The following is a 27,262-nucleotide window of genomic DNA, read 5'->3' as shown; positions in this document are numbered from 1 at the left end:
GCCTAGCCCAGGGCTCCAATGCTCATGGGGCAATGTAGGACTGGATGATAGATAGATAGATAGATAGATCTATAGCCCGACGCCCTAATCCCGCAAAGGGTGGCCGCAGACAAAACGCCTCCAAGTCACTCTGTCACCCACCATTTGACTCCCCTCCCCCCAACTCACCCCCCCCTCCCTCATATACCTCTCAACTCCATCCCTCCACCTCATCCTCAGTCTACCCCTCCCTCTCCCTCCCTCCACCTCACCTACATACACCCTCTTAGTCAGTCTTTCATTCTCCATTCTCTCCACATGTCCAAACCACCTCAGTGTATTTCTCCTAATCTTTTCAACCACATCCACATCTACCCCACAACGTTCCTTCACTTCTTCATTCGTCAACCTGTCGCTCCACGTCACTCCACATGCTCCTCTCAAGTAACTCATTTCCACTGCTCTCACTCTTGACTTGTTCCCCTCTTGCAAGGTCCACGCCTCGCTTCCATACGTCAGGGTAGGGATCACAATACCATCATGCAGTGACTTCTTAACTTCCATACTCACCTCCCTAATTCTCATCACTGCTTTCAGTGTACCAACAACCTTTCTTCCCTGCTGTACCCTTTCACGTACTTCATCCCCCAAAGTTCCATCCTTACTCATCACACTACCCAAGTACTTGAATGCACTCACATTCTCCATATCCTCACCATCCAACCTCACTACACACTCTGTGACTTCATTCCTCTCAAACACCATAACTTTACTTTTGTTTACATTAACTTTCAGCTTCCTCCTCCTACACACTGTCCCAAATTCATTCACCAAACCTTGCAACTCCCATTCATCTTCACTCAACAATACTGTATCATCAGCAAACAGCTGTACATATATATACAGTAATCCCTCTACTTTCCGGACGCCCACTTTCCGCACATCCCCACTTACCGGACATTGTGGGCCTGGACCATCGGAACCAAAAAATGGCCAAAAAAAGAAAAAAATCCCCCCCAAATTTGAACTTTTTCCCACCCGTAATTTGAAATTGCCGCACGGCACCAAATGGCTGCTTACACCATGGCCTCTTCACCCTCTCCTTCCTCCCCCCTCCCCGTCAGGGTTGCCGTTTGTTATTTTTCATTACCAAATGTGGGCCAATTTGGTAATGAAAAATTCGTTTGGTAATGAATCAGAATAATGCGTTACCAAACGGATTTTTCACATGTATGAGGGTATACAGGATGGAGATGGTGGATTGTTTGCTCTCTCAGATTAATCTGCTACCCTACATAGCGTGAAAATAATCAACATGGTGTTAGTTATAAGGAGAATGATTACATGTATTTCCACTTGTATATATAATTAGTGAAGAATAAATGCTAGCTTTACGAATTTGGTATTGAAAAGTTAAATTTGGTAATGAAAGTTGAGGAGATTGGTAATGTGGCCATTGCGATCTGGCAACTCTGTTTCTCCGACATCAACAGTTACTCCCAAACTTTGATTGTGAATAGATGCTTATCGCACTGGAAGCCACACGTGCTCGCTTTTTGTGAATAAACAGTGAATATACTGCAATACCTCGCCTCTACATCACATGGGAATTTACAGTGTTGTGCAGTGTTAAGAAATTTGAACTTAAGAGTGCAAAGGATCAACTGTGGAGTGCAAATTGGCAGTTTAAACTGGCGGTTAGAACTGCAGTGGTGCAGTTAAGAACAATGTGCAGTGTTAAACAATTATAACTCAAAGTGCAAAGAATTATGTGCAGCAAAACACTGGATTACTGTACGTGCTTGAAGAGCGTTTTCACCACTGCCAAAACCTTAGAAAGGCAGCCACAAACATGATGTAAGTACCCTGGCTGAGGTACAGTCGCTTCTAATTCCTAATTCTTTGGTTCATTTTCATTTATTTCATGCTTTATGTCCATTATTGGTTTGAATAGGGTCTTAAATAGGTTTAAGTAGGTGCTAGGCATGTCCGGTAGGGAGTTATTTAGGTGGCTTTCAAAGTTAGGCTAGTTAGGGTCCATAAGTACCAGTCCAGGAGGCTTGTGCCCACTATCCGGACAGGACCACTTTCCGGACATGCCTTTGGCTCTATTACGTCGGATAGTGGAGGGATTATTGTATGTGTATATATATATATATATAAAATATTGCTCATGTAATGCCACTCAGGGATGAGTGAGGCTGGTCACTCTCATCATAAATGTACGGACCAACTGCCCAGCCCCGGGCTCATACGCTCCTCACGGGGCAATGTAGGATTGGATGATGGATGGATATATATATATATATATATATATATATATATATATATACTGTATAGTGGGGGCGCTCACCATCCACTCACTCGATGTAGTGCAGCTCTCGGGTGTCTGCCCTTTCCTCTCCATCCTTCTTTCCTTCCATTCTCTCCTGTCTTTCTTTCCTTCATTCCTTCCTTGTCCTTCTGCCTACAGGTGACTTTACACTCCCTCTTCTGTCCTTCTTTCCTTCATTCTTTCCACTTCCTTCAGCCTGTGGGTGACTCTACACTGAGTGACAAGTCAAATGGTTTCCTGTGCACCAGGAAACCATTTACTATGTTGGGTGGAAACCATATGACCAAATTATGGCGCCTGGTGGTTTAGTGGGTAATTATTGCGCTCCAATCGGATTGAGCCGGTGAAGGTTTATATCCAAGGAGTGGTTGGGGTTGATTGCTCATGTAATGCCACTCAGGGATGAGTGAGGCTGGTCACTCTCATCTTAAATGTCAGGACCAACTGCCTAGCCCCAGGCTCCTACGCTCCTCATGGGGTAATGTAGGATTGGATGATGGATGGATGGATGGAATATATATATATACGCATATATGTTTGTAAAAGGGGCGGCCATGGCTGCATGGCCCCCCCCCTTGGTACACCACTATATATATATATATATATATATATATATATATATATATATATATATATATACAGGTATATATATATATATATATATATATATATATATATGATATGTAGGGTGTATATCTATCTATCTATATATGTATATGGTATGTAAGGTGTATATCTATCTACCTATCTATATCTATCTATCTATCTATATATGTATATATAATATAAGTTTACAGATTCAAGTTTTCTTCCAAAATTTCTGAAACATTTCACCATACTCTTTCCATTATATTTCATTACTTCAGTACTCTAACTACCTCATGAAGAAATGCTGGTGCTGGAGTGGGATGCCTTCACACAGTGGCATCAATATAAATGGGTGGTTCTGCTGTTCAGATATGGAATGTCCCTCAAATTCCCACCCTGCACACCAAAGAGTGGATGATGGATTGCAGGCAAACAGCAACTTCAGCATAGAGTCCGTCATAGTCAAGTTCAGATGAGCCTAGTTGCAACACCACCATCATTTAACTGCTGCCTTCCTTTTCTTCAGTCTTTTCACAACATTCTTCACTTTTGTCATTATAACATTTTGGGGCACCACACTCCTTCTTTGTGCACCACTAAATCTAATCATATTACAAACATTTTGTTCATTCATACAGAGACTGAGTATCTCTGAGAATGGATCTTATAGTCCAAACTATTAAAGAAAAGAAACCTTTGCTTCCTCCTATGTGTTACCCCACTCAATTTATCTACCAGGGCCTATGAATCAATCACTTCCTTATTTGTTTTGCTTTAACAGTGTATGAGTCACCTAATCTTTACACAGTTCATTAAACAGACTACTCCAATGCAACGAACACTCACCATTGAGATGTTTTGTCAGCCATGTCAGTAAGAACTGTGAGCTGGTCATCTTGGAAAGCAGATAACTGAGGATTGACATCTAGCTCCTCTGTATGTTGTTCCTGTGCCTTTGCTTCTGCATCTGTGGTGATGAGTATCTTCGTGCAAACAGAATCTGATTTAGAGGGCAGTTTTATATCTGTTGGAAGAAAGGTCTTAGCAAGAGAGTTAACTACAACCTGCCTGGGTTTTGTCTGGGCTACAGATTTAGTGGTGGTGACTGTGACAGCAGTAGTTAGGAGAGATGTCGTAGCGATGACAGTCGAGGGCTGAGGTCGAACATGCCTTACAGAGAAGACAGGGGTGGGTTTGTTACACTTGTTACTGGGGCCACCCACCTCTAGTACACGCACTCCTACTCTTGCCTTTTTTTTTCCTACAGCTGACCCCAGAGGTACAGCAATAATGTTTTCTCCAAGGCTGTCAACCACAATCTCTGCTGGCACTGGAATGAAAGGCAAAGCAAGAAAGTTAATAATGTAAATGTCATATTCATTATATGCATGCCATTATAATGTATACTCAGTATATATTAACAGTGGTGGGCAGCGCAAACGAAGAAGGACCTTGCGCAAGCTCAAAGCACAATCCACAGTTCACTACCTTGTACAAGCGCAAATGCGCAATCTGACAAATACAGTACCCTCGCGTCCAGCACGCGTTAGTCCAGCACGATTCGAGTCCAGCACGGTGAGCAATTAATTAGTATTATTTAATATGATTTAATTAATGCAACACGAGTGTGTTAGCATAACATGCACAGAGCTCCGAGAAGTGGGCCAAATCCGCAGAGTTCACTCTAGCACGATCACCCCCGGTCCAACACGGCCATACTGGACATTCCCATGATGATGATAGCCAAAGAAAAACTTCTGATCAAGTAGCCTTCCCCGCCCGCTATCGTGACGTGATCGTGATGCCGCCCAATTAAAAACGCTTCTGGTGTCATGATGTTTTGTTTACATTTCTCCCGCCACAGAGCCACTCAGTCGCATAATTGCATTGGAAGGTGCTTTTTTCTTGCTGCATTTTCTGCCCTTGTTACTGCATTTTACCCTGCTCACGATGCCTAGGAAGCCTTCTGAGAACCCCAAGAAGCGTCGGCACCTCCCTCAGGCCACCAAGCTAGAAAGCATCGAGAGGAAGAAGAAAGGGGAGAGGAAAGTTGACATTGCCAAGGCCTACGACATGAATGAAGCCAATGTGATCATAATAAAAAACTTAAGACAAGATCCTGGCAGCCGAAGGCTATCACACGGCACTTCATACCAGGTTTCTGAGGATACGATGGTAAATCGGAACGGTAATGTGGTAAAATTGCCGATGATACCACGGGCATTTGGAATTCATCTGGATGGATTCGTGCCGAGGATACGATGGGGAAAACAGTGTGACCAAAACCCAGGCGACTCAACAGAGAATGTATCGTACTACAGCATTGAACATTTAGCCTGACACTGAATACATAATAATATTTTAGAATAAATAGCAATCGTTTTGAAACCCTTCTCATCGGCGTGCGTACCAGTTTATAAACAAAGTTGCTTCTCCTTATTCTCTACCGAGCCAGCGACAGCGATCACTTTCCACAGTCACGAGACGGGGCTCTGGCAACAGTGTGAGAAGCATGCACTTTGCCGAGGATTACAGGGCTAGGACAGGCAGAAGCAGGACCTTCCATGGCTGTGGACGAAGATAGTGATTCTGAGTGTGATTTCGAAGGATTTATGAGGGAGGTTGAGGAGGAGCAACAGCCATTACCCGCTAGTGATGCCAGCAGCCATCCTCCGGGGACCCAGTAGGACTAACTACAGCCTTGGATACCACCTTCCATTCCCAGCAAGCCCACCAACACTATCCTAAAAGGTTAGTTATCATTCATAGCACAGTACCATTTATTATAATTACAATAGTACCAATATATGTATAGGTATATGGTAGGTATTTAGGGTGGCTTTTCAGAGGGTTGCTGACATAATTCATTTTTCCCCATAAGCTCTACTGTTAGTCCAACACATTTTTGGTCCAACAAGTGACCCATGCATGACAATATTACCGTGCTGGACACGAAGGTACTGTATTTAGCTTGCGCAATGTCGCAAAGCGCAAGTGCAAACTATTTGCATATGTTTTTGGAAATTACTGAATAATATTGAGATATTTAAATAAAACAGCATACCTACTTACTTTTATTTATTATTATTATTTTCTATTATTTGTAATTTGCGCAAGTGCGCAATGTAATACTTAGCTTGTGCAATGTCGCAAAGCGCTAGCGCAAATCATTTGCATATATTTGTGGGAATTACTGTAAAATATATATTGGTATAATTAAATAAATTACTAAATTAGCAACCTGCCCACCACCCGCAGTGACTGAGGTACAGTAGGTTATTGTCCGGGAAAATATTTACCAAGGCATTGGCAAAGATCACGTGATTACTGTATCATCAACTCTCTCTCCGACAGAGGAGGGAGGGAATAGAGAATAAGAGAGAGAGGAGGGAAGGAATGGAGAATAAGAAAGAGAAGAGGGACGAAGTTTATGCCTTATCTCCTCATTTGAAGGGACGCTCCTTTGCCATTCCCGTATTCTCTCTCTCTCTCTCTCTCAGAATAATGCTCTTTATCTCTCTCTCTCTCTCTCTCTCTCTTGTTTTGTCAAGACAATTTATTTAATAATTGAATATAGATATACAACAGCATATGTAATTCGTTACAAAAAATAAATCATGAAAAGAGAGTATTTAAATCAAATATCCCCAGCCTAATAAATTACAGTATTAGGCTGTGGATATTTGATTTAAATAATATGTTTTAATGGTTTTTGTAAGGAATTCCATATGCTAATCTTAATAAATAATGTATATTTATTATTATTTACTAATAATAATAATTTAAAATATATTATATGTAGAAAGAAAGAGAGAGGTAAAAAGATTAGTAAGAGAGAGTAAGAAGAGTGTGGATGAGGAATTTGGAAGGAATTTGAGTGTAAAGTGGAGGGACTGTAAGAAAATGTTCTGGAAAGAGGTGAAAAGAGTAAGACAGGGTGGAAGTGAAGTTAGCAGGGGAGTGAAAGATAAAAATGGTAGATTACTAGTGGAGAAGGGAGAAAAAGTGAGCAGATGGAGAGAACACTTTAAGGAATTGCTGAACGTAGAGGATGGAAGTAATGCGAGTATAAGTGGCTGGGGAATGGCTGGGAGAAGGAGGGAGGTGAGAAGACAGGAAGAAATCAGTAGGATAGAAGTTCTGGAAGCAATGAAGAAAGTTAAATCTGGGAAAACCCCAGGAATTGATGGAGTGTGTGGTGAAATGTTGAAGCATGGGGGAGAGATAGTAGTAGAATGGATGTGGAAGATGTGCAGATTAGCCTGAGAGGAAGGTAGAGTCCCGGAGGATTAGAAGTCAGGTATAATTATTCCCTTGTACAAAGGAAAAGGGGAAAAAAAAGTGTGTGGTAATCATAGGGGCATTTGTCTTCTTAGTATAATAGGAAAAGTGTATGGTAGGATACTTATTGACAGAGTTAGAGAAAGAACAGAGAAATTAGTTGGAGAAGAACAGGGAGGCTTTAGGAAGGGAAGAGGTTGTGTAGATCAGATATTCATTCTTAGATCTTTAGTGGAAAAGTTTCTAGAGAAGGGAAAGAAGTTGTATGCGGCTTTCATGGATTTGGAGAAAGCATATGACAGGGTGGATAGACAAGGATTGTGGAAAGTATTAAGAATATATGGAGTAGATGGGAAGTTGTTGAATGCTGTGAATAGTATGTACGATGGTGCGAAGGCTGCAGTGCGCGTGGATGGTGAACTAAGTGAATTTTTCTCTTTGAAAGTTGGGTTGAAACAGGGATGTGTCATGTCTCCATGGTTGTTCAATCTGTACATGGATGGGGTAATAAAAGAGGTACAAGGTAGGGTAGTGGATGTTGGAGTGGCCCTGGTGAGAGAGGATAGTGTTTGGAAACTCCCTGTACTGTTGTTTGCAGATGATACTGTGTTGTTGAGTGAAGACGAAAGGGAGCTGCAAGGCTTGGTGGATGACTTTGGGAGAGTGTGTAAGAAACGGAATCTGAAGGTGAATGTAGGGAAGAGTAAAGTGATGGTCTTTGAGAGAGGTGAAGTCAGTGAATGTACAGCGAGGTTGGATGGTGAGGAATTGGAAAATGTGAGTGCGTTTAAGTACTTGAGTAGTGTGATGAGTAAGGATGGAGGTTTGGAGGGTGAAGTGCTTGAAAGGGTACAGAAGGGGAGAAAGGTTGCTGGTTCTTTGAAGGCCGTGATAAGAAACAGGGAAGTGAGCATGGAAGTGAAAAAGTTACTACATGACAGTATTGTGACACCAACTCTAACGTATGGAAGTGAAGCTTGGACGTTGTTGGAAGGACACAAGTCAAGAGTGAGAGCAGTGGAAATGAGTTATTTAAGAGGAGCCTGTGGAGTCACGTGGAGAGATAGGCTGACGAATGAGGATATAAAGGAACGTTGTGGTGTTGATGTGGATGTGATGGGGAGCGTTATGAGGAACACACTGAGGTGGTTTGGCCATGTGGAGAGGATGGAGGGTGAAAGACTGACGAAGAGAGTGTATGTGAGTGAGGTGGAGGGGGGAAGAGGGAGGGGGAGGCCGAGGATGAGATGGAGGGATGGGGTGGAGAGGTATATGAGAGAGGGGGGTGTGAGTTGGGAGCAGGGCAGTGAAATGGCGGGGGACAGGGCGACTTGGAGGCGATTTGTTTGTGGCCACCTCAAACGGGATTGAGGCGTCTGGCAATAGATAGATAGATAGATAGAAAAACACATTATCTCTGTTGAAGCATATTAAGAAATGCTACTACCCCCTTCCCTCCCACCTCCCCCCACCAAGCACTAACCCCACCCTCGCGACCCGCCCCAGCCTCCCCCATCCATTGTCCAGCCATGCGGGAAGCTCCCAAGACCACGTGTCCCCTGGAAGACCACAAATCCCTTGGATTGCGCAGTGCACAGTCCACTGGGCAGGTGCGCAAGGCAGGTGCGCAAGTGGAAATTTAGTTGTGCAAGCGCAACTAAGTTTGCGCTTGCGCATCTGCCTTTTCATGTGCGCAAGCGCAAAATTGCGCATGGTCTCGTGCGGTGCGCAATGCGCAAACGATATCACCGGAGCGCAAGGGTGCGCAATTGCGCTTTGCGCAAGTGTTTGCGCACCTGCCCAGCACTGTATATTAATAATAAGAACTGTATCTTCACTGGTAGTTTAGTAACATTGTGAAAAAGGTGTCACTTCTTCAATCGTTTGCAATTTGTAAACAAATCCGGATCTGTTTTGCTTTGTCTTATTTGAACAGCCACCATTTTCATGATCATCATAACAAACCATGGACTCAGGGGCCAAGCTGAAAGGTGACCGAGTTTTACGTGAATGACTGGGATCAAATGGGAATGAACAGAATATCAATATGTAATAGAAAGAATAAAATGTTAAGAAAGAATCATGGTAATTTCCCTGTAAAGCCCCTTGTGTCTTGGCCACTTGGGACAGTAAAACTCAGCTCATGGTAAAATTTGACCTAGGAGGAGTCCGTAGCACGGGACAAACAGGGTAGTACTCCCGAGGGGAATGGGAATGCTAGTGATAGGGAGAGCTGGAGCTCCTGTTTCACTAGCTATCTAACCATCCCCCTTTGCTGACCTTTTCAGTGTGACAGTAACATGGAGAATAGACCAGCATACTCTCCCAAACATTTCCTCTAACTATCTATGCACTACATCACATGCACTTTACATTTCACACAACGTAGGCGTGGCGGGGGTTCCACCAGCATAGATCGTGGGTCCAGGGTGAGATGGGGCTCGGGCCTGTGCTAGAGGGTACAGGGCATTGCGGTTCCCAGGCTGTCGCTTCCGCCCAATAGAGAGGGGCCCGAACCTGGGAGTAGCGCCCCAGGAGGCTGCCCTATCAGTGGGTGTATAATGGCGGGATAGTTGCAGTGCCAAGACGCGCTTGGAGGGTGTCCCTCCAGCTGTCCTGGCAGGGTGCCCCGAGGCCACTACCACAGCCACTGGTAAGCTGGTGTGCTAGGGGTCCCAGATCCATTGCCTGGACCTGGGACTGTGCAGTGAGTGGGACCTTTGCTATGTGTGTCCCCCTTTATTAATACTGAAGATGACAAAACAAAATAAGTTTCAAAGCAAGCCTGAGGACAGTAAATCACCCATGGGGATGAGGGTGGGTTCATGGAATGTGGGAAGTTTGAGGGGAAGAGCGGGGGAAGTCGTTGAGGCATTCAGTAGGAGGTGGGTGGATATGGCGTGTTTGCAGGAAGTCCGGTACAGGGGTGGATCAGCCAGAAGGATTGTTGGGAAGGACTGTCGCTATAAGTTGTTTTGGCAGGGGGGGACAGATGGATATGGAGGTGTTGGTGTGATGGTTGTGGAGAAATGGGTGCAATATGTTATGAATGTTTTGAGAGTAAGCGACAGGATATTGGTAGTGAAAATTCTGTTGGGTAGAAAGATAGCTGCGATTATATCGGCATATGCTCCGCAGGCAGGATTGGATGAAGCAGAGAAAGATAGATTTTGGGATGATTTAAAAAGTATAGTGGGTGGTATGCGGGATGATGAGATAGTGATTCTGGGAGAGGACTTAAATGGTCATGTAGGTGAAGCAGCACAAGGTTATGAAGGAGTGCATGGGGGATGTGGGTATGGTCTAAGGAATGCAGAAGGGGAAAGAATACTCGAGTTTGGGGAGGCAACGGACGTGATTGTGTGCAACACATATTTTAGGAAAAGAGACAGTAGGTTAATTACATATGAGTCTGGGGGAAATAGCAGTCAAATAGATTATTTTCTGGTTTGGAGGGCCGATAGGAGGTTAGTGAGGGATGTTAAAGTTATAGGAAGTGAAGTGTGTGTGCAGCAGCACAAACTATTGATTTGTGATATGGTGCTTAAAGAACAAGTGATGAAAAAGAGGATTTATGTACCTAGGAGGAAAATATGGAAGCTGAAAAACCAAGTAGTAAGGGATGCCTTCTATAGCCAGTTGAGGAAAGTGGTGGCTGAACAGGGAGCTGTAGACAGAGGCGTTAATGAACAGTAGAGCCCTCAAGAACAATTTCTTGAGAGTTACTGATGTAACATGCGGTTGGTCAAGAAGACCACCAAGACATAGAGTAACATGGTGGTGGGATGAGGGTGTTGAAGATGCAGTTAAGGAGAAAAGAAGGCTTTTCCGGGAATGGAAGAAGGGTGGTAGCAAAGAGGAATATTTGGCTGCCAAGCGTAGGGCTAGAAGAGAGGTATACAGGGCAAAGTCTGAGTCACAGAGACTATTACTTGATAACCTAAATCATGGGGAAAGGAAAAATATGACATTTAGGGTGGCAGGTCAAGTGAAGAGGGATAATTGGGATATTATAGGCAAGCAGTGTGTGAAGAATGACAAAGAAAGGGTACTGGTGAACAGTGAGGATATTAAAGATGCATAGAGAGAGCATTATAACTGGTTGTTGAATGAGGAGTTTGACTGGGGCAGGGAAGGTTTGGATCCAACAGATCCAGTGTGTGGCCCTTGGCCTTTGATTGATGCTGCTACTGTGAGTGAGGCAATAGGCAGGATAAGGGTGGGGAAGGCAGCAGGTGTGTCTGCGTTGACTGCCGAAATGTTGAAGGCCTCAGGCGATATAGGGGTGAGTTTAGTCACTGACCTGATAAATAGGATTATTTATGAGTGTGTTGTCCCAGATGATTGGCTGAAGAGTGTAACTGTAAATGTGTATAAAGGGAAGGGTGATGCCCTGGAAAGAGGAAATTATAGAGGTATAAAGCTTTTAGATCAGATAATGAAGGTAATGAAGAGAGTTTTAGAAGGTATGATTAGAGAATGAGTGAATATTGATGAGATGCAGTTTGGGTTTATGCCAGGTAGGGGGACCACTGATGCTATATTCATTGTTCGACAGCTTCAGGAAAAATATATTGGTAGGAGAAGGGACCTTTATTTTGTTTTTGTTGATTTGGAAAAGGCCTTTGACAGAGTTCCTAGAGAGGTGGTGAAGTGGGCAATGAGAAAGCTTGGCTTGGAGGAGTGGCTGGTTAGGGTGGTTATGGCTATGTATGTGGGTGCTCACACCCAGGTAAGAGTGAATGGAGATTTGAGTGATGAGTTTTCCGTGAATGTTGGTGTGCATCAGGGGTCAGTCTTGAGTCCCATGTTGTTTATCATGGTACTTGAAGCCCTTTCACGTGACTTTAGAAACGGACTCCCGTGGGAGTTGTTGTATGCTGATGATTTGGTGTTGATTGCAGAGAACGAAAGGGAGGCGGAGGAAAGGTTTAGGAAGTGGAGAGATGGTATGGGGCACAAGGGTTTAAGGGTAAATGCAGATAAAACAAAAGTGATGATATCTAGGGTTGGTGGCGGTACTGTCAAATACGAGGGAGAGTGGCCATGTGCAGTTTGCCACAAGGGCGTGGGAAGTAATTCCATCTTGTGTGGTGTGTGTGATAAATGGGTGCATAAGAGATGTAGTGGTATCAGAGGTAGACTACGAGATAATGCTGATTTTATGTGTACAGCGTGTCGGGGTGAGCAGGTGGAGATTGTCAGACGTGAAAGGATTGAACTTGCTGGTGAATCTCTTGAGTGTGTGGAAGAGTTTTGTTATTTGGGAGACATGTCGTGTGCTGGAGGTGGGGCTGGAGCTAGCTCTGTGACTAGGGTAAGAAGTGGTTGGAAGAAGTTCAGGGAGCTCTTGCCTTTCCTGACACTGAGAGGACTCTCCCTACGTGCTAAGGGGTCTTTGTATGCAGCATGTGTTAGGAGTGTAATGCTGTATGGTAGTGAGACCTGGGCAGTGAAGGAGGAAGATATTCGCCGGCTCAGACGTACAGAAATGACAATGATTAGGTGGATGTGCAGTGCATCCCTGTGTCCAAGGCCTGGAGGGGCTGGGTTTACGATGGAAGAGTTGAGAGGTAGGATGGGACTGGAGTGTACTGGTGTTCTGATGAGGAGAGGTAGATTGAGATGGTTTGGACATGTGGAGAGGATGGGGGATGATAATTGGGTGAGGAAGGTGAGAAGTGTTAATATTGGGGGTGGGGTTATGAGGGGCAGACCGAGAAAGACATGGGACGAGGTCATTAAGTGTGACCTCAGGGTTAAGGGACTGAACAGGGAGGCTGCAATGGATCGTGCAGCATGGAGAGTCGCCATTAGGTGACCAAGGCCGACACATGCAAGCATGTTGGAGCCTTTAAAAAAATGAAAACGAAAACGAAGCTAGCAGCACACGGGGACATGAAGTATGAATAAAGAATGACGCGACTACAAGAATTCCTTCAATCAACAAAAGCAGCAGATAAGTGCAAAGGACTTCCCTGATGAAATGTGCCAATCTCTCATGCAGTTCAAAAAACACTCCTGGCTGCCTGACAGTAATTTCCAGAACTTCTGTGTACAGTTTTGCTGACACAGCAGGACTGATCTGTACTCACCACTGAAAACTCTTCTCTCTTCTCCAGGCTTCACTTACAGCCAGAGGGAACTTTCAACTACGAACAAGTACAGTATACATAATGTTAGTCTTGAGTTCAAAGTAGGTACAGTATAATAATAGTTGCAACAATGAGTTATACTGAACAAGCTGTAAGTGACCTGCCCCAGTTTCCTGAGGCCAATGAGGATTAAGCTGTAAATGACTGTCCCCAGTCTACTGAGGCAAATGAGGAAGTGAAGAGTACCAGACAAAGGTCTTTAACAGAGAAAGGGTGTGCGTACCAAATAACACAGTGTTCAAAGAGGTTAGCATTATCAAGGCAAGCATAGATAAAAGTGGTAAATGAAATATTGTCAGGTATGAATGATGTAAGTTTGGATCAACTTAAAGATCACATAAATGAAGAACAGTTGCGGTTTAATGAAGAAGTAAATGCATTTCATAAGCTAATGGAAGCAGATCCAAGCTTACAAGTAAAATTGTCACAGGAGTTTGTGGAAGAGAAAGAAGTGCGCATTACCTGTATAAAGAGGACTGACAATAAAATGAATCAATTAATGCAGGACACAGAATCAGTAAGTAAAGCCACAAAGTGTTCACACTCTGCTATATCACATAGTAGTAAAGCTTCCAAGTGCTCAAAGTTTGCTAAATCACAGAGTAGTAGAGCTTCCAGGTGCTCACAGTCTGCTAGGTCATAAAGCAGTAAAGCTTTAAGGCATTCAGATTATACTAATAGAACTTATCAGAGTACAGCAAAAAGGGAGGAATTAAATGCTAAATTAGTTAGGCTGAAAGCTGACCAGCAGTTTCAAGAAAGGAAACAGAATATCAGAAATTCTTGCAAAAAAAGGAAATGGAGTATCAGAAGCTCAAACATGAAAAGGAACATGAGTATAAAAGATTACTTTTGAACAAAGATTTGGCTGCTACTCAAGCTGAGCTAAATGATGTAAATTCAATGGAAGATTATTTAGATTTGCCTGAGAGTGATGATGAATTAGACAGTAAAGAACAGCATCTTCAAAAATTCTTTGAATCACAAGGACCAACAGAAGGTAAGAAAATCAAACCTTGCATATCAGAACCGAAAGTGACCGTCAAAGATCCATCTGTTTCTGGATGGGTGGATTAGAAAAAGAAGTGTCCAAACTAAATAAGACTTTCTTGCAAGTGAGTCCAAAGCTTAACCCACATGCTAGGAGTTTTGAACCAGAATCAGAATTAAAACAGTCACAGTCATTAGGTAAGCATGATAAACCAAGTCAGACAGTGGACATGAATATATTAAAAAGTGTGGTAGATATTTTGTCATCCAAAAACAGAAGTGAATTGCCTCGCCCAGAGCCAGAGATTTTCAGAGGAGATTTATTAGAGTTTCCATCCTGGATAAAGGATTTTGACATTTTCATTGAAGCCCGAGTCACCTATATAGCAGAGAAACTTTTCTACCTACGAAGGTATACTGATGGGGAAGCTAAAGAAGCTATTAGAGGACTTCTGTGTATCCATAATGAAGAAGCTTTCAGTAAGGCTAAAAGTATACTGAAGGATAAATTTGGTAATGAGTTCTATCTATCTATCTATTGCCAGACGCCTCAATCCCGTTTGGGGTGGCCACAAACAAATCGCCTCCAAGTCGCCCTGTCCCCCGCCATTTCACTCCCCTGCTCCCAACGCACACCCCCCTCTCTCATATACCTCTCCACCCCATCCCTCCATCTCATCCTCGGCCTCCCCCTCCCTCTTCCCCCCTCCACCTCATTCATATACACTCTCTTCGTCAGTCTTTCACCCTCCGTCCTCTCCACATGGCCAAACCACCTCAGTGTGTTCCTCATAACGCTTCCTATCACATCCACATCCACACCACAACGCTCCTTTATATCCTCATTCGTCAGCCTGTCTCTCCATGTGACTCCACAGGCTCCTCTTATATAACTCATTTCCACTGCTCTCACTCTTGACTTGTGTCCTTCCAACAACGTCCAAGTTTCACTTCCGTACGTTAGAGTTGGTATCACAATACTGTCATGTAGTAACTTTTTCACTTCCATGCTCACTTCCGTTTCTTATCACTGCTTTCAAAGAACCAGCAACCTTTCCTCCCTGCTGTACCCTTTCAAGCACTTCACCCTCCAAACCTCCATCCTTACTCATCACACTACCCAAGTACTTAAACGTACTCACATTTTCCAATTCCTCACCATCCAACCTCGCTGTACATTCACTGACTTCACCTCTCTCAAAGACCATCACTTTACTCTTCCCTACATTCACTTTTAGATTCCGTTTCTTACACACTCTCCCAAACTCATCCACCAAGCCTTGCAGCTCCCCTTCGTCTTCACTCAACAACACAGTATCATCTGCAAACAACAGCACAGGGAGTTCATTATGGCAAATGCTTATAGAAGAAAACTGAGTGAGTGGCCAAAGATCTCAAATAATGATGGTCAAGCACTACAGAAATTATCTGACTTCTTGCAGAACTGTTTGACAATAATGAACTCAACAAATTTCCTTAATGTTTTAAATGATCCTCAAGAAAAAGACAAAACCTTACAGAAGTTAACCCTACCTTTAATTGACAGATAGAAGTCAGCAGTCCACAACCGGTTCTCCACACATATGGAATACCCTCCATTTTATGCCTTTTGTCAGTTCATAGCAGATGAGACAGAAAAAGCTTGTCATCCAATCTCATCTTATAGCGCAGTAATGGCAATGACTCAAAAACATAACACGGCTGCTTCAAGGGGAAAGAAGGAAGGTAAAGCAGAAACAAATAGATCTGGGGTAAAAAGTCTTGTGGCCAACACAACTGGAGTGAAAGAAACAGGGGTACAAAAGGATCAAAGGGACAAGGGCGACAAAAAACAAAGAGTCAAATGGACAAGGATGACAATAAACAAAACATCAAAAGGCCACACTGTATCTACTGCAAAGAAGAACATGAACTGGACACATGTAAAAGGTTCAATGAGCTTAAGAATAAGGAAAAATTAGAATATGTACAGAAGTCATTTATCTGCAGGGGTTGTCTAAAGTATGGACATATCATGAAAAACTGCAAAAGAAGGAAAATATGTACAGTATGTAAGAGACGTCACCCAACATCTCTTCATGAAGCCATACTTGAAAGAATCAAGGAGAAGGAAACTGAGAAATCACAACAGTCCAAGACAACAGAGGACAATGCTGTCTCAAACAGAATTAAAATCAGCAAGTTACTCGTAGGAGATACACACAGCATGATTGTTCCAGTGTGGCTGTACCAAAGCAGTGATGTGTCAAACAGTGTCTTGGTTTATGCCTCATTAGATGATCAGTCTGACATCTGCTTTATCAAAGGGACTACTCTAGACAAAGTTGAAGCAACAGGACCACAGATACATCTCCAGTTAGCTACAGTGATGGGAGAAAATACTGTGCTTTGTTCCAAAGTACAAGGGCTTCTGGTAAAGGGAGTATATGAAGAGAAAATGTTCCTTCCATATACATTCTCTAGAGAACATATATCAGCCAGACGAGATCAGATAACAAGACCATAGACAGCAAACAATTGGCCACATTTGAAAGGAGTATATGAAGAGAAAATGTTCCTTCCATATACATTCTCTAGAGAACATATATCAGCCAGACGAGATCAGATAACAAGACCATAGACAGCAAACAATTGGCCACATTTGAAAGGAACAGCAGATAAACTGATGCCATATGACTCAAACGCAGAAATTGGTCTCATCATAGGACTTAGCTGTATTAAAGCACTGAAGCCAAAGGAAATTATCACAGGAAATGACAACGATCCTTTTGCCAGAAGGACAGAGTTAGGATGGGGTATAACAGGAAAAGTCTGTAGTGACAGAAGTACAGAAGATGGCACTGTACAAGTGCACAGAACTATGGCCCAAGAAGTTGTCATCAATAATGAAAACAAAGTTAGCTTCCTGGCTGTTCCAACTCAAGTAAAGGAAGTTGTCAACCCACAGCAAATCAAGAAAATATTTGAGCTGGACTTTAATGACAGACAGATGACATTCCCATCTCTTATGAAGACATACTTTTCATAACAAAAATGAAACAGGGACTATATAAGCCAGAAGAAGAACATTATGAGATGCCACTTCCTCTCAAGAATGAAAATGTTGTGATTGAAAACAATAAAGACTTAGCTTTACAGACTAGTCAGACTGAAAAGAAAGCTCAAAAATGACAAGAAATATTATCAAGATTATGTGAAGTCTGTGCAAGACATGATAGCCCATGGGTACACAGAAGCAGTTCCCGCAAGAAAGTTAGCAAGAGCAGATGGGTTTGTCTGGTACATACCTCATCATGCATGGGGTGTATCATCCAAAGAAACCAGGCAAATTAAGAGTAGTACTTGACTCCATTGCTAGGTACAAGGAATAGTCACTTATTACAAGGACCTGACCTCACAAACAGTCTCATTAGAGTGTCATGCAGATTTCGCCAAGAACAGGTAGCATTTGTATATGGTATTTAAGTAATGTATCATCAGGTGAATGTGTCTCCTGAACACAAAGGTTTGCTATGCTTTTTGTGGTGGAAAAATGGACATCTGGACAAAGAAGTGATTGAATATAGAAGTGATTGTTTGGAGCTACTTCATCCCCAAGTGTTACAAATTTCACATTAATGAAAACAGCTGATGATAATGAGCTTGAATTTGGATCTGATGCAGCTAAGTTTGTGAAAAATAATTTTATGTAGATGATGGCTTAAAGTCTGTACCTACTGCAGCTGAAGCTATCCAACTGATTATTAACTGTAAAGCAATGTGCATGAAAGGAGGCTTCAAGCTTTATAAGTTCTTGTCCAACAGCAAGGAGGTCCTAGCAGCCATCAGTCCAGAGGAAATGGCAGGAAGCATCAAAAGCTTTAATTTTGGCAAGGACTCACTGCCTATTGTGAGAACATTTGGAGTAGATTGGTGAGTTAAATCTGACTCATTTCAGTTTAGAATGAATTTAGGTAGCAAGCCTGTAACAAGAAGAGGTATTTTATCAACTGTAAGCTCCATATTTGATCTCCTAGGTCTAGTATCTCCCCTTCATTCTAAATGGGAAAAGAATACTCTATGATCTATGTAAAGATGGGGTAAGTTGGGATGATGCTGTACCAGAAAACATGAAGTCTTAGTGGGAACAGTGGAGAAATGAGCTACACTTGTTGCAAAACGTGAAAATACCAAGACGTTACAAACCTGAAGCCATCCATCCATCCATCAATCATCCAATTCTACATTGCACCATGAGAAGCGTAGAAGCCTGGGGCTAGGCAATGTGGTCCTGACATTTAAGATGAGAGTGACCAGCCTCACTCATCCCTGAGTGGCATTACATGAGCAATAACCCCAACCACCCCTTGGATATAAACCTTCACCAGCTCAATCCGATTGGAGTGCTGTAATTACCCAATAAACCACCAGGTGCCATAATTTGGTTATATGGTTACTACCCAGTGTAGTAAATGGTTTCCTGGTGTACAGGAAACCATTAGGCTTGTCACTTAGTGTAGAGTCACCCATAGGCAGAAGGAAGAGGAAAGAATGAAAGAAAGACAAAAGAGGGAGTGTAAAGTCACTGGTAGGCAGAAGGACGTGGAAAGAATGAAGTAAAGAAAGACAGAAGAGGAAGGAAGGAATGGAGAGAGGAGAGGAAAGGGCAGACACCTGAGAGCAGCACTACATTGAGTGAGTGGATGGTGAGCACCCCCACCTACCACAAACAAACCTGAAGCATTTGCAGAAATTAAAGCAGTTAAGTTTCATCACTTTTCAGATGCTAGTCAGGAAGGCTATGGACAATGTTCTTACATTAGACTGATTAATGACAAAGGTCAGATGCACTGTGGACCTGTAATGGCAATATCAAGAGCAGCACCCCTTAAAGCCATCACTGTTCCAAAGTTAGAGCTTGCAGCAGCAGTTGTGTCAGTGAGAGTTCACACAATTCTGAGAAAACAGCTAAATTATCAAGATATCAAAGAAGTATTTTGGACTGACAGCAAAGTAGTACTAGGGTATATCTGTAATGATGCTAAGAAATTCCATGTGTATGTTGCAAACAGAGTTCAACAAATAAGAGATCAAACATCTCCAGCACACTGGAAGTATGTTGAAACAGAAAATAACCCAGCTGACTACGTATCATGAGGCATGTCGGTACAAGCCATGATGCACAATTCTAAGTGGTGGAATGGACCAGACTTTCTTTGGCAACTGCTTGACCCAACTCAGGCATCAGTAGAAGACTTCGTTGTTGCAGAAGACGACCCTAAAGTGAAGAAAGTTGTATATCTCACAGAAGCTCAAGAGCCATCGTCATTCCTGGAGAGACTGAAGTATTTCTCAGATTGGCATCATGCAACCAGAGCTACTGCAGTATGCCTCAGACTTCAGAAAAAATTCAAAGGCAAAGGTCAATGTAAACAAAATGTAAAAATGGCTACACAAAACTTTGTCAAGTATATTCCTGTGACTGCAGCAGAACGGAAAGAAGATGAAAATGAGATACTAAAACAACTTCAGGCACAAGCATTCCTAGAAGAAAAAAAACACTGATGAACAAAGTTGACAAGGAAAAGATGATTTGTGGTGTTGGAAGAAACAAGAAAAATGTCTTAAAGAAATCAAGTCAACTCTATGAGCTTGATCCCTTCATGGATGAAGATGGAATCACCATAGTAGATGGAAGGATCAAAAGAGCAAATATGAACAAAGACAGAAAGCACCCAGCCATATTACCAAAGAAATCTCATCTAAGTGATTTGTTGATTTGTGACTACCATAAAAATGTACATCAAGGAAGAGGCATCGCACTATATGAGATTAAAGGGTCTGGTTATTGGATTATAGGAGGATCTTCTCTAGTAACTAAGCACATTTCCAGGTGTACCATTTGTAGATAGGTTAGAGGAAGTACACAGGAACAAAAGATGACAGATCTACCTACAGACAGATTACAACGTACTGCTGCTTTTACTTATTCTGTTGATTTCTTTGGACCCTTTTTTTATTTAGGAAGGACATAAAGAACTGAAAAGGTATGGTGTATTGTTTACTTGCATGACTTCACCTGCAATTCACTTGGAAACAGCCAACACTATGAACAAAGACTCATTCATCAATGCCTACCGTCACTTCATAGGACAGGAGGGACCTGCTAGGAATGAGCTGTTGACATGTTTAAAAGAAATGGATCAAGAGAAAATAAGAACAGAACTATTGAAAGATCATTGTGATTGGATAGAATTTAAAATGAATGTACCACATGCACGTCATATGGGTGGCGTATAGGAGAGACAATACTTACAGTGAGAAACATACTCTCAGTATTGCTTGATCAGCATGGGTCTCAGGTAGATGATGAATCTTTAAGAACTTTCACGACAGAAGCAGAGTCCATAGTAAATGGTCATCCTCTAACTGTAGACACACTGAACTCTCTTGAGCACATAGAACCACTGACACCCAATATATTATTGACCATGAAATCTAGTCATACTACCTCCTCCAGGCAGCTATGACAGGGTAGATGTGTATTCGAGGAAGCATTGGCATAGAGTGCAGTACTTGGCAAATGAGTTTTGGTCAAGATGGAAAAGGGAGTTCTTGCAATCTCTCCAATTGAAAAATAAATGGGTAACGCCACATAGAAATTTGCAAGTAAATGACATAGTAATTGTAAAAGAAGAAACTTTGGCAAGAAATAATTTGAAGTTGGAAAAAATAGTAGAAGCCCTTCCTAATGAAGTCTGTCATGTGAGAAAAGTAATGATGTCAGACTCAAAGTTAGATAACCAAGGTAAACGTGCTCAAGCCATCACCTTCATCGAAAGACCAATTCATAAGCTCATTTTGTTAGTTGAAGCAGAGTAAGACCAGGATATCCCCACCAAAGAGCCTACTTAAGTGCCAAAACTGTGCCAAAGTGTTTTCTTCCTCATAGTATAAATTTTCTACTTTTGTATTAGTATTAATTTTTTTACTTTTATACTCATTAAGATATAAGGTAAATTGCTCTCACAATTTAGGGGAGCCATGTAAATGTCATATTCATTATGTGCATGCCATTATATGTATACTCAGTATATCCTAAAAATAAGAACTGTAACTTCATTTGCAGTTTAGTAACACTGTGCAAATGGTGTCACTTCAATCGTTTGCAATTTGTAAACAAATCCGGATCTGTTTTGCTTTGTCTTATACGAACAGCCACCATTTTGTAATCACCATAACAAACCATGGACTCAGGGGCCAAGCTGAATGGTGACTGGGTTTTACACGAATGACTGGGATCTAATGGGAATGAACAGAATATCAAGATGTAACACAAGGAATAAAATGTCAAGAAAGAATCCTGATAATTTCCCTGTAAAGTCCCTTCTTCCTTGGCCACCTGGGACAAATAACTTTGAGTAATGAACAGTATTGCAAAGCCTAATGTCCATGGCTTGCATGTTCACAAGATGGCCTACATACTCCAGTAGCTAACTGCTCACTAAGAGTATCTAACATTATACTAACAGCAATGCTTGCATATTGAAGCCACGAACTGTACGTCAGTTAGCATTCTCATTGCTAATATTAACAAGTGAAGGCTGGGACCTTACCATCTAAGAACACACTCTTCTCCCTGTTTTATCAACAGACAAGACATTCACTGACAATCAGATTACCCAATAACCCTTGTATTGACATAACTAAGCCTTGTAGTGTGTTTTATTCTTTTTTATATGCCAAGTTAAATAAAAATGAGGTACATGGAAAGCTGTTTAATATGGTAAAGAGTTTTTATGATAGTATACAGCATTAGCCTTGTTGCTCTCATAAAATTTTTAGATGCCTGGGGGCCTAATAAAGTAAGGCACTCCAGCTCAATGTGGCCTATAGGGGTCTAATATTGATGTACTGCAGGTTTTATTACTCTCAAATAATATTGCTTAAGAGGCAAGCGCCTGGTCATTCTTGCCTTAAATGTCTGCATTCAGCAGCCTAAACCCAGGCCCCTACACTCCTGATGGGGTAATACTGAAATGAATAGTGAACCATATGTATGGGAACCTGGGTACAGTAGGTTCACACAGTGCGCGTCATCACAGTGCGCGATTCACATTGTGCGTGAGTGACCAAAAATCATAACTAAAAACCCTTGAATGCGTGAGTTTACCACACAGAATGCGAGGCAGAGGCAAGGAGTGGCTCAAAAATGCCATTTTCTATCAGTGCGCGACCACCCCTCACACAGCGCGTCACGTGCCGTCATGTTGATGAGCAGAAATTCCCGGGCATTCTACTGTTGAGGATGAAGAGGATGCAATGTCAGAAGTGTCAGCATTGGACTTAGAAAGGTTTATGGTCGAAATGAGTGACTTTGATGCTCCTGGGGAAGGTGCTCAAGAGGAGTCTGTGGAGGGAAGTGTTGGTGTGGTGGGGAGGTGCAGTGGGGAGTGCGGCGCTGTAAGTTATCCCGGTTACCATCTCCTTACAAACTTTCGAAACAAGGGCGGCACCTGTTGTTATATCAAATCCCAATATGCAGTTGATACTATTTTAAACTTCACTTCATCCAGTTTTGATTACTCATTATATAAATTAAATTGCCAAAACATTACCAAATATATCTGTGTAGTTTATCGTTCCCCCAATGCTTCTTCGGAACCCAGTGTATTTGATTCCATATCCACTCAGTTGAGTAACCTTGACCTTGCCCTTGGCAATGAAATTACCATTTTGGGTGATTTTAACATACACAATGTTGAATGGTTATTGCATTCTGCCCGGACTGACGACGCTGGTCTAGAATGCGAGCTGTTTGCGGAATCGTTTAATCTCACCCAGTTGGTACAGCAACCAACCAGAATACCTGATAATCCTGACCATAATGCCCATCTCTTGGATTTATTCTTGACAAATAATCCAGATCAATACAGGATAGAGGTACTGTCACCACTTGGATCCTCTGACCACAATCTCATCAAAGCCTCATTAGTTAACTCTCCTACACCTCCCCATTCCGAACCTGTCAGGGTGACCCGATGGCACTTTGACAGGGCAGACTGGGATGGATTTAGATATTATCTTGCTGATGTTCCATGGCAGTCTTTCTTCTCTAGTGATCCCAATTCTACCCAGTCCCACATTTGCGACTTAATACTAGCTGGTATGGATTTATTCATACCAAGTCAACAATTCACTAAAAGATCAAACTCTCCAAAATGGTTTGATGGCAATTGTGTCAGAGCAACAGCCCAAAAGTCATTAGCATATAACTCTTACTTAAAATAAAAAACATCTGAATCACTCTCCCAATTTAAAATTGCTAGAAATCATGCAAAAGCTGTATTAAATCTATCTAAATCAAACTTTCTTCAAAAGCAAGCATCAAAACTACTTAACAACCCTAATTACAATAGAATATTCTGGTCAACTCTTAATTCTTTCAATAATAACTTTAACAAGTCATCTTCCATTCCCCCACTAAAATCTTCAGATGGCAATATTACAAATGACCCACGTGGGAAAGCAGATATCTTTGCTAGTACCTTTGCAAGAAACTCTACCATAGATAATACCAGCCAGAATGTCTCAGTACTGAAACTTGATTCTCCCAAAATTGCCCCATTTAAAATACAGACAAGATTCGTAAAATCCATCCTAGACAATTTACCTACCAACAAAGCTCCAGGCCCAGATGGAATTCCGCCAATTGTTTTGAAAAAATGTTCCCCTGAACTTGCCTCTGTCCCAGCCAAATTATTCAGACTATGCATACGTACTTCTTTATTCCCAAATTCATGGAAAGAAGCCAATATCCACCCAGTTCCGAAGAAAGGAAGTTCGTCTGACCCCTCCAATTACAGACCAATAGCTGTCACAGCTTCTCTTGGTAAGGTATTTGAAACTTTAATTAATAAGCATATTGTTAAACATCTTGAATCCAACAACTTAATTAGTGATAGACAATACGGTTTTCGCCACGAAAGATCCACCATTGACATACTTAATCTCTTAACTCATACCATCCATCAATCAATTGATCTTTTTGGAGAAACTCATGCAGTAGCTCTTGATATCTCTAAAGCTTTTGACAGAGTATGGCACCGTTCCCTGCTGTCCAAACTCCCTTGCTATGGACTAACGTCTTTTGTTCCTTTGATTTCTTCTTATCTTAGTGACAGGAAAATAAGAGTAAAAGTAGATGATGTCTATTCGAATTTCCACTCAATTAACGCCGGCGTGCCGCAGGGATCAGTTCTGGCGCCAACCCTATTTCTGGATCATATTAATGATCTCTTATCTGTCACTCACAATCCCGTTCACTCATATGCAGATGACTCAAAACTACATAGTTCATTCACACTCAGACATCCATTTACAAAGTCTAATATCTCTACCTCTCAACTCAGTACAGCCATCTCCATAAATCAAGATCTAGCTACAATCAGTGAATGGGGACAAAACAACCTTGTCTCTTTTAATGCTAGTAAAACTAAATATATACAGTTTACTAATAGACAGATATTGCCAGATTTGTACATTACCTTCAGTGCTACTAATATTCCCATCTCCAAAAGTATTGAAATTCTTGGTGTCTCACTTAACAGTGCCCTCAGCTGGACCTCTCATGTCAGATCACTTGCTAAAACCGCCTCAAAGAAACTTGGATTATCGTACAGAGTCCGTAACTTCTTCGCCGATGAGCAGTTAGCTATAATTTATAAGAGTCATGTGCGCTCTCAGCTTGAATATTGCTCACCCTTGTGGAATGGTTGTGGAGAGGTTGCATTAAGACAACTAGACAAAATTCAGAATAAAGCTGTTAGAATCATTAACAACCCTGCCATTACATATAAACTACCTCCCGTGCAAGTAAGAAGGAATGTTGCCTCCCTTGCATTATTTTACAGATATTTTTTTGGCAAATGCTCAGACGAAGTTGCGTCCATGATGCCACCTCTCCATGCCTTCCCTCGTGCTACACGGGCATCTAGTAGCGCTCATGACTGGATTGTCACTCAACCATATTGCAGAACTTCTGCCTATCAGAATTCTTTCATTCCCCGAACTGCATCTCTCTGGAACTCGCTTCCCCAGAGTTGTTTTCCTCCAAATTTCAACCCACAACTGTTCAAGTCTAACTGTTACAGATATTTTATGAATAGAGGACACCAGTAATCTGGTGTATGGATTATTTTTTTTTTCCCCATTTGTTTTTCCTTCCTCCGTTCTGTTACTAAAAAAAAAAAAAAAAAAAAAAAAGTGTTGCCGCGCCTCGGAACCCCTGTTATTTAAGGTCATCAGGCCTGTTGTCTACTATTGTTAAGGTGACTACCCATATTTTTGTTATTGTTGCTATAGCTTTAGTACAATGTCTGAAAAACATGACCTTTATTATGTCTCTAAGGGACAAAAAAATCCAGATATGAGGGGGTACTGAACATATATAATTATTCCCGTAAGATTATGTATTCCCAGTACGCACATTCCCAGTGCACGAGGTCGTGGACCACCCAATCTCTTGCGCACTGTGCGAGCCTACTGTATTTGATTGGTTTCATACAGAGATGTATTATATATATATATATATATATATATATATATATATATATATATATATAAGTAATCACTCTAATATCCGGACGCCCAATATCCGAACATCCCCATTATCCGGACATAAGAATGTTTCATACTGTACTTTTTTCCATACTATACTTACCTCATTTCACTCTTTAATGTCCTTTATTGGTGTGAATAGGGTGTTAGGAGCTAGGCATGTGCAGTAGGAAGGTGTTTTTCTGAGTTAGGCTAGGTTAGGGTCCATAAGTACCAGTCCAGGAGCCAGTCACCAGAATGTTTATTATTGTATGAACCTACTTCTAAACCCTCATTTTATGTTTCTTTTGCATTTATTTCAGTCATTTATGTGCCTTATTGGTGTGATTTGGGTCTTAAATAGGTGCTATGCATGTCCAGAGGGAGTTGTATAGGTGTTTCTCTGAGTCAGGGTCCATAAGTACAAGTCCATAAGCTGGGGCCCAATATCCGGACCTACCTATGGCTCTATTACGTCGGATATTGGAGTGATTACTGTATATATATATATATATATATATATATATATATATATATATATATATATATATCATCATCCGGACCTCCTTTCCCACCCAAGGGCAGGGTGACGAGTAGCAACGTCCAGCCAGCACGAACTTGCCAAAATCAAATAGGCCACACTTCCATTCACTCATCATTCAAGCTCCAGGAATCCTGACTCTACCAGAAACAAAAAATATATATATATATATATATATATATATATATATATATATATATATATACAGTATATATATATATATATATATATATATATATATATATATATATATATATATATACTGTATATATATATATATATATATATATATGACAGGGTGGATAGACAAGGATTGTAGAAAGTATTAAGAATATATGGAGTAGATGGGAAGTTGTTGAAGGCAATGAAGAGTATGTATGAGAATGCTAAGGCATGTGGATAATGAACTGAGTGAATTTTTCTATTTGAAGGTTGAATTGAAACAAGGATGTGTCATGTCTCCATGGTTGTTCAATCTGTACAGTATATGGATGGGGTTATAAAAGAGATACAAGGTAGGGCAGTGGATGTTGGAGCAGCCCTAGTGCGAGAGGGCAGTGTTTGGAAACTACCTGTACTGCTGTTTGCAGATGATACTGTTTTGTTAAGCGAAGACGAAGGGGACCCGCAAGACTTGGTGGATAAGTTTGGGAGAGTGTGTAAGAAATGGAATCTAGAGGTGAATGTAAGGAAGAGTAAAGTTATGGTCTTCGAGAGAAGTGAAGTCAGTGAATGTACAGTACAGTGAGGCTAGATGAGGAGGAAATGGAAAATGTGAGTCCATTTAAGTAATTGGGTAGTGTGATAAGTAAGGAT

General features: G+C 41.7%; 1 protein-coding gene across 1 annotated transcript in view; it reads right to left on the bottom strand.

The window, feature by feature from the left end:
* The window catches only part of LOC145399806 (uncharacterized), a 256,576-nt gene that overhangs the window by 182,668 nt on the left and 46,646 nt on the right, over positions 1 to 27,262 (bottom strand). Inside the window, exon 3 of the mRNA XM_080272355.1 lies at positions 3,749 to 4,232. Within this exon, the coding sequence (XP_080128481.1) occupies positions 3,749 to 4,232 (484 nt within the window). The remainder of the gene's footprint in view (positions 1 to 3,748; positions 4,233 to 27,262) is intronic.

This window comes from Coenobita brevimanus, chromosome 50 (genome assembly GCF_032717465.1).
Source record: "Coenobita brevimanus isolate Jiangsu-jjx chromosome 50, ASM3271746v2, whole genome shotgun sequence".
Classification (NCBI taxonomy): Eukaryota; Metazoa; Arthropoda; class Malacostraca; order Decapoda; family Coenobitidae; genus Coenobita; species Coenobita brevimanus.
This window is presented reverse-complemented; position numbering and strand designations above follow the sequence as displayed.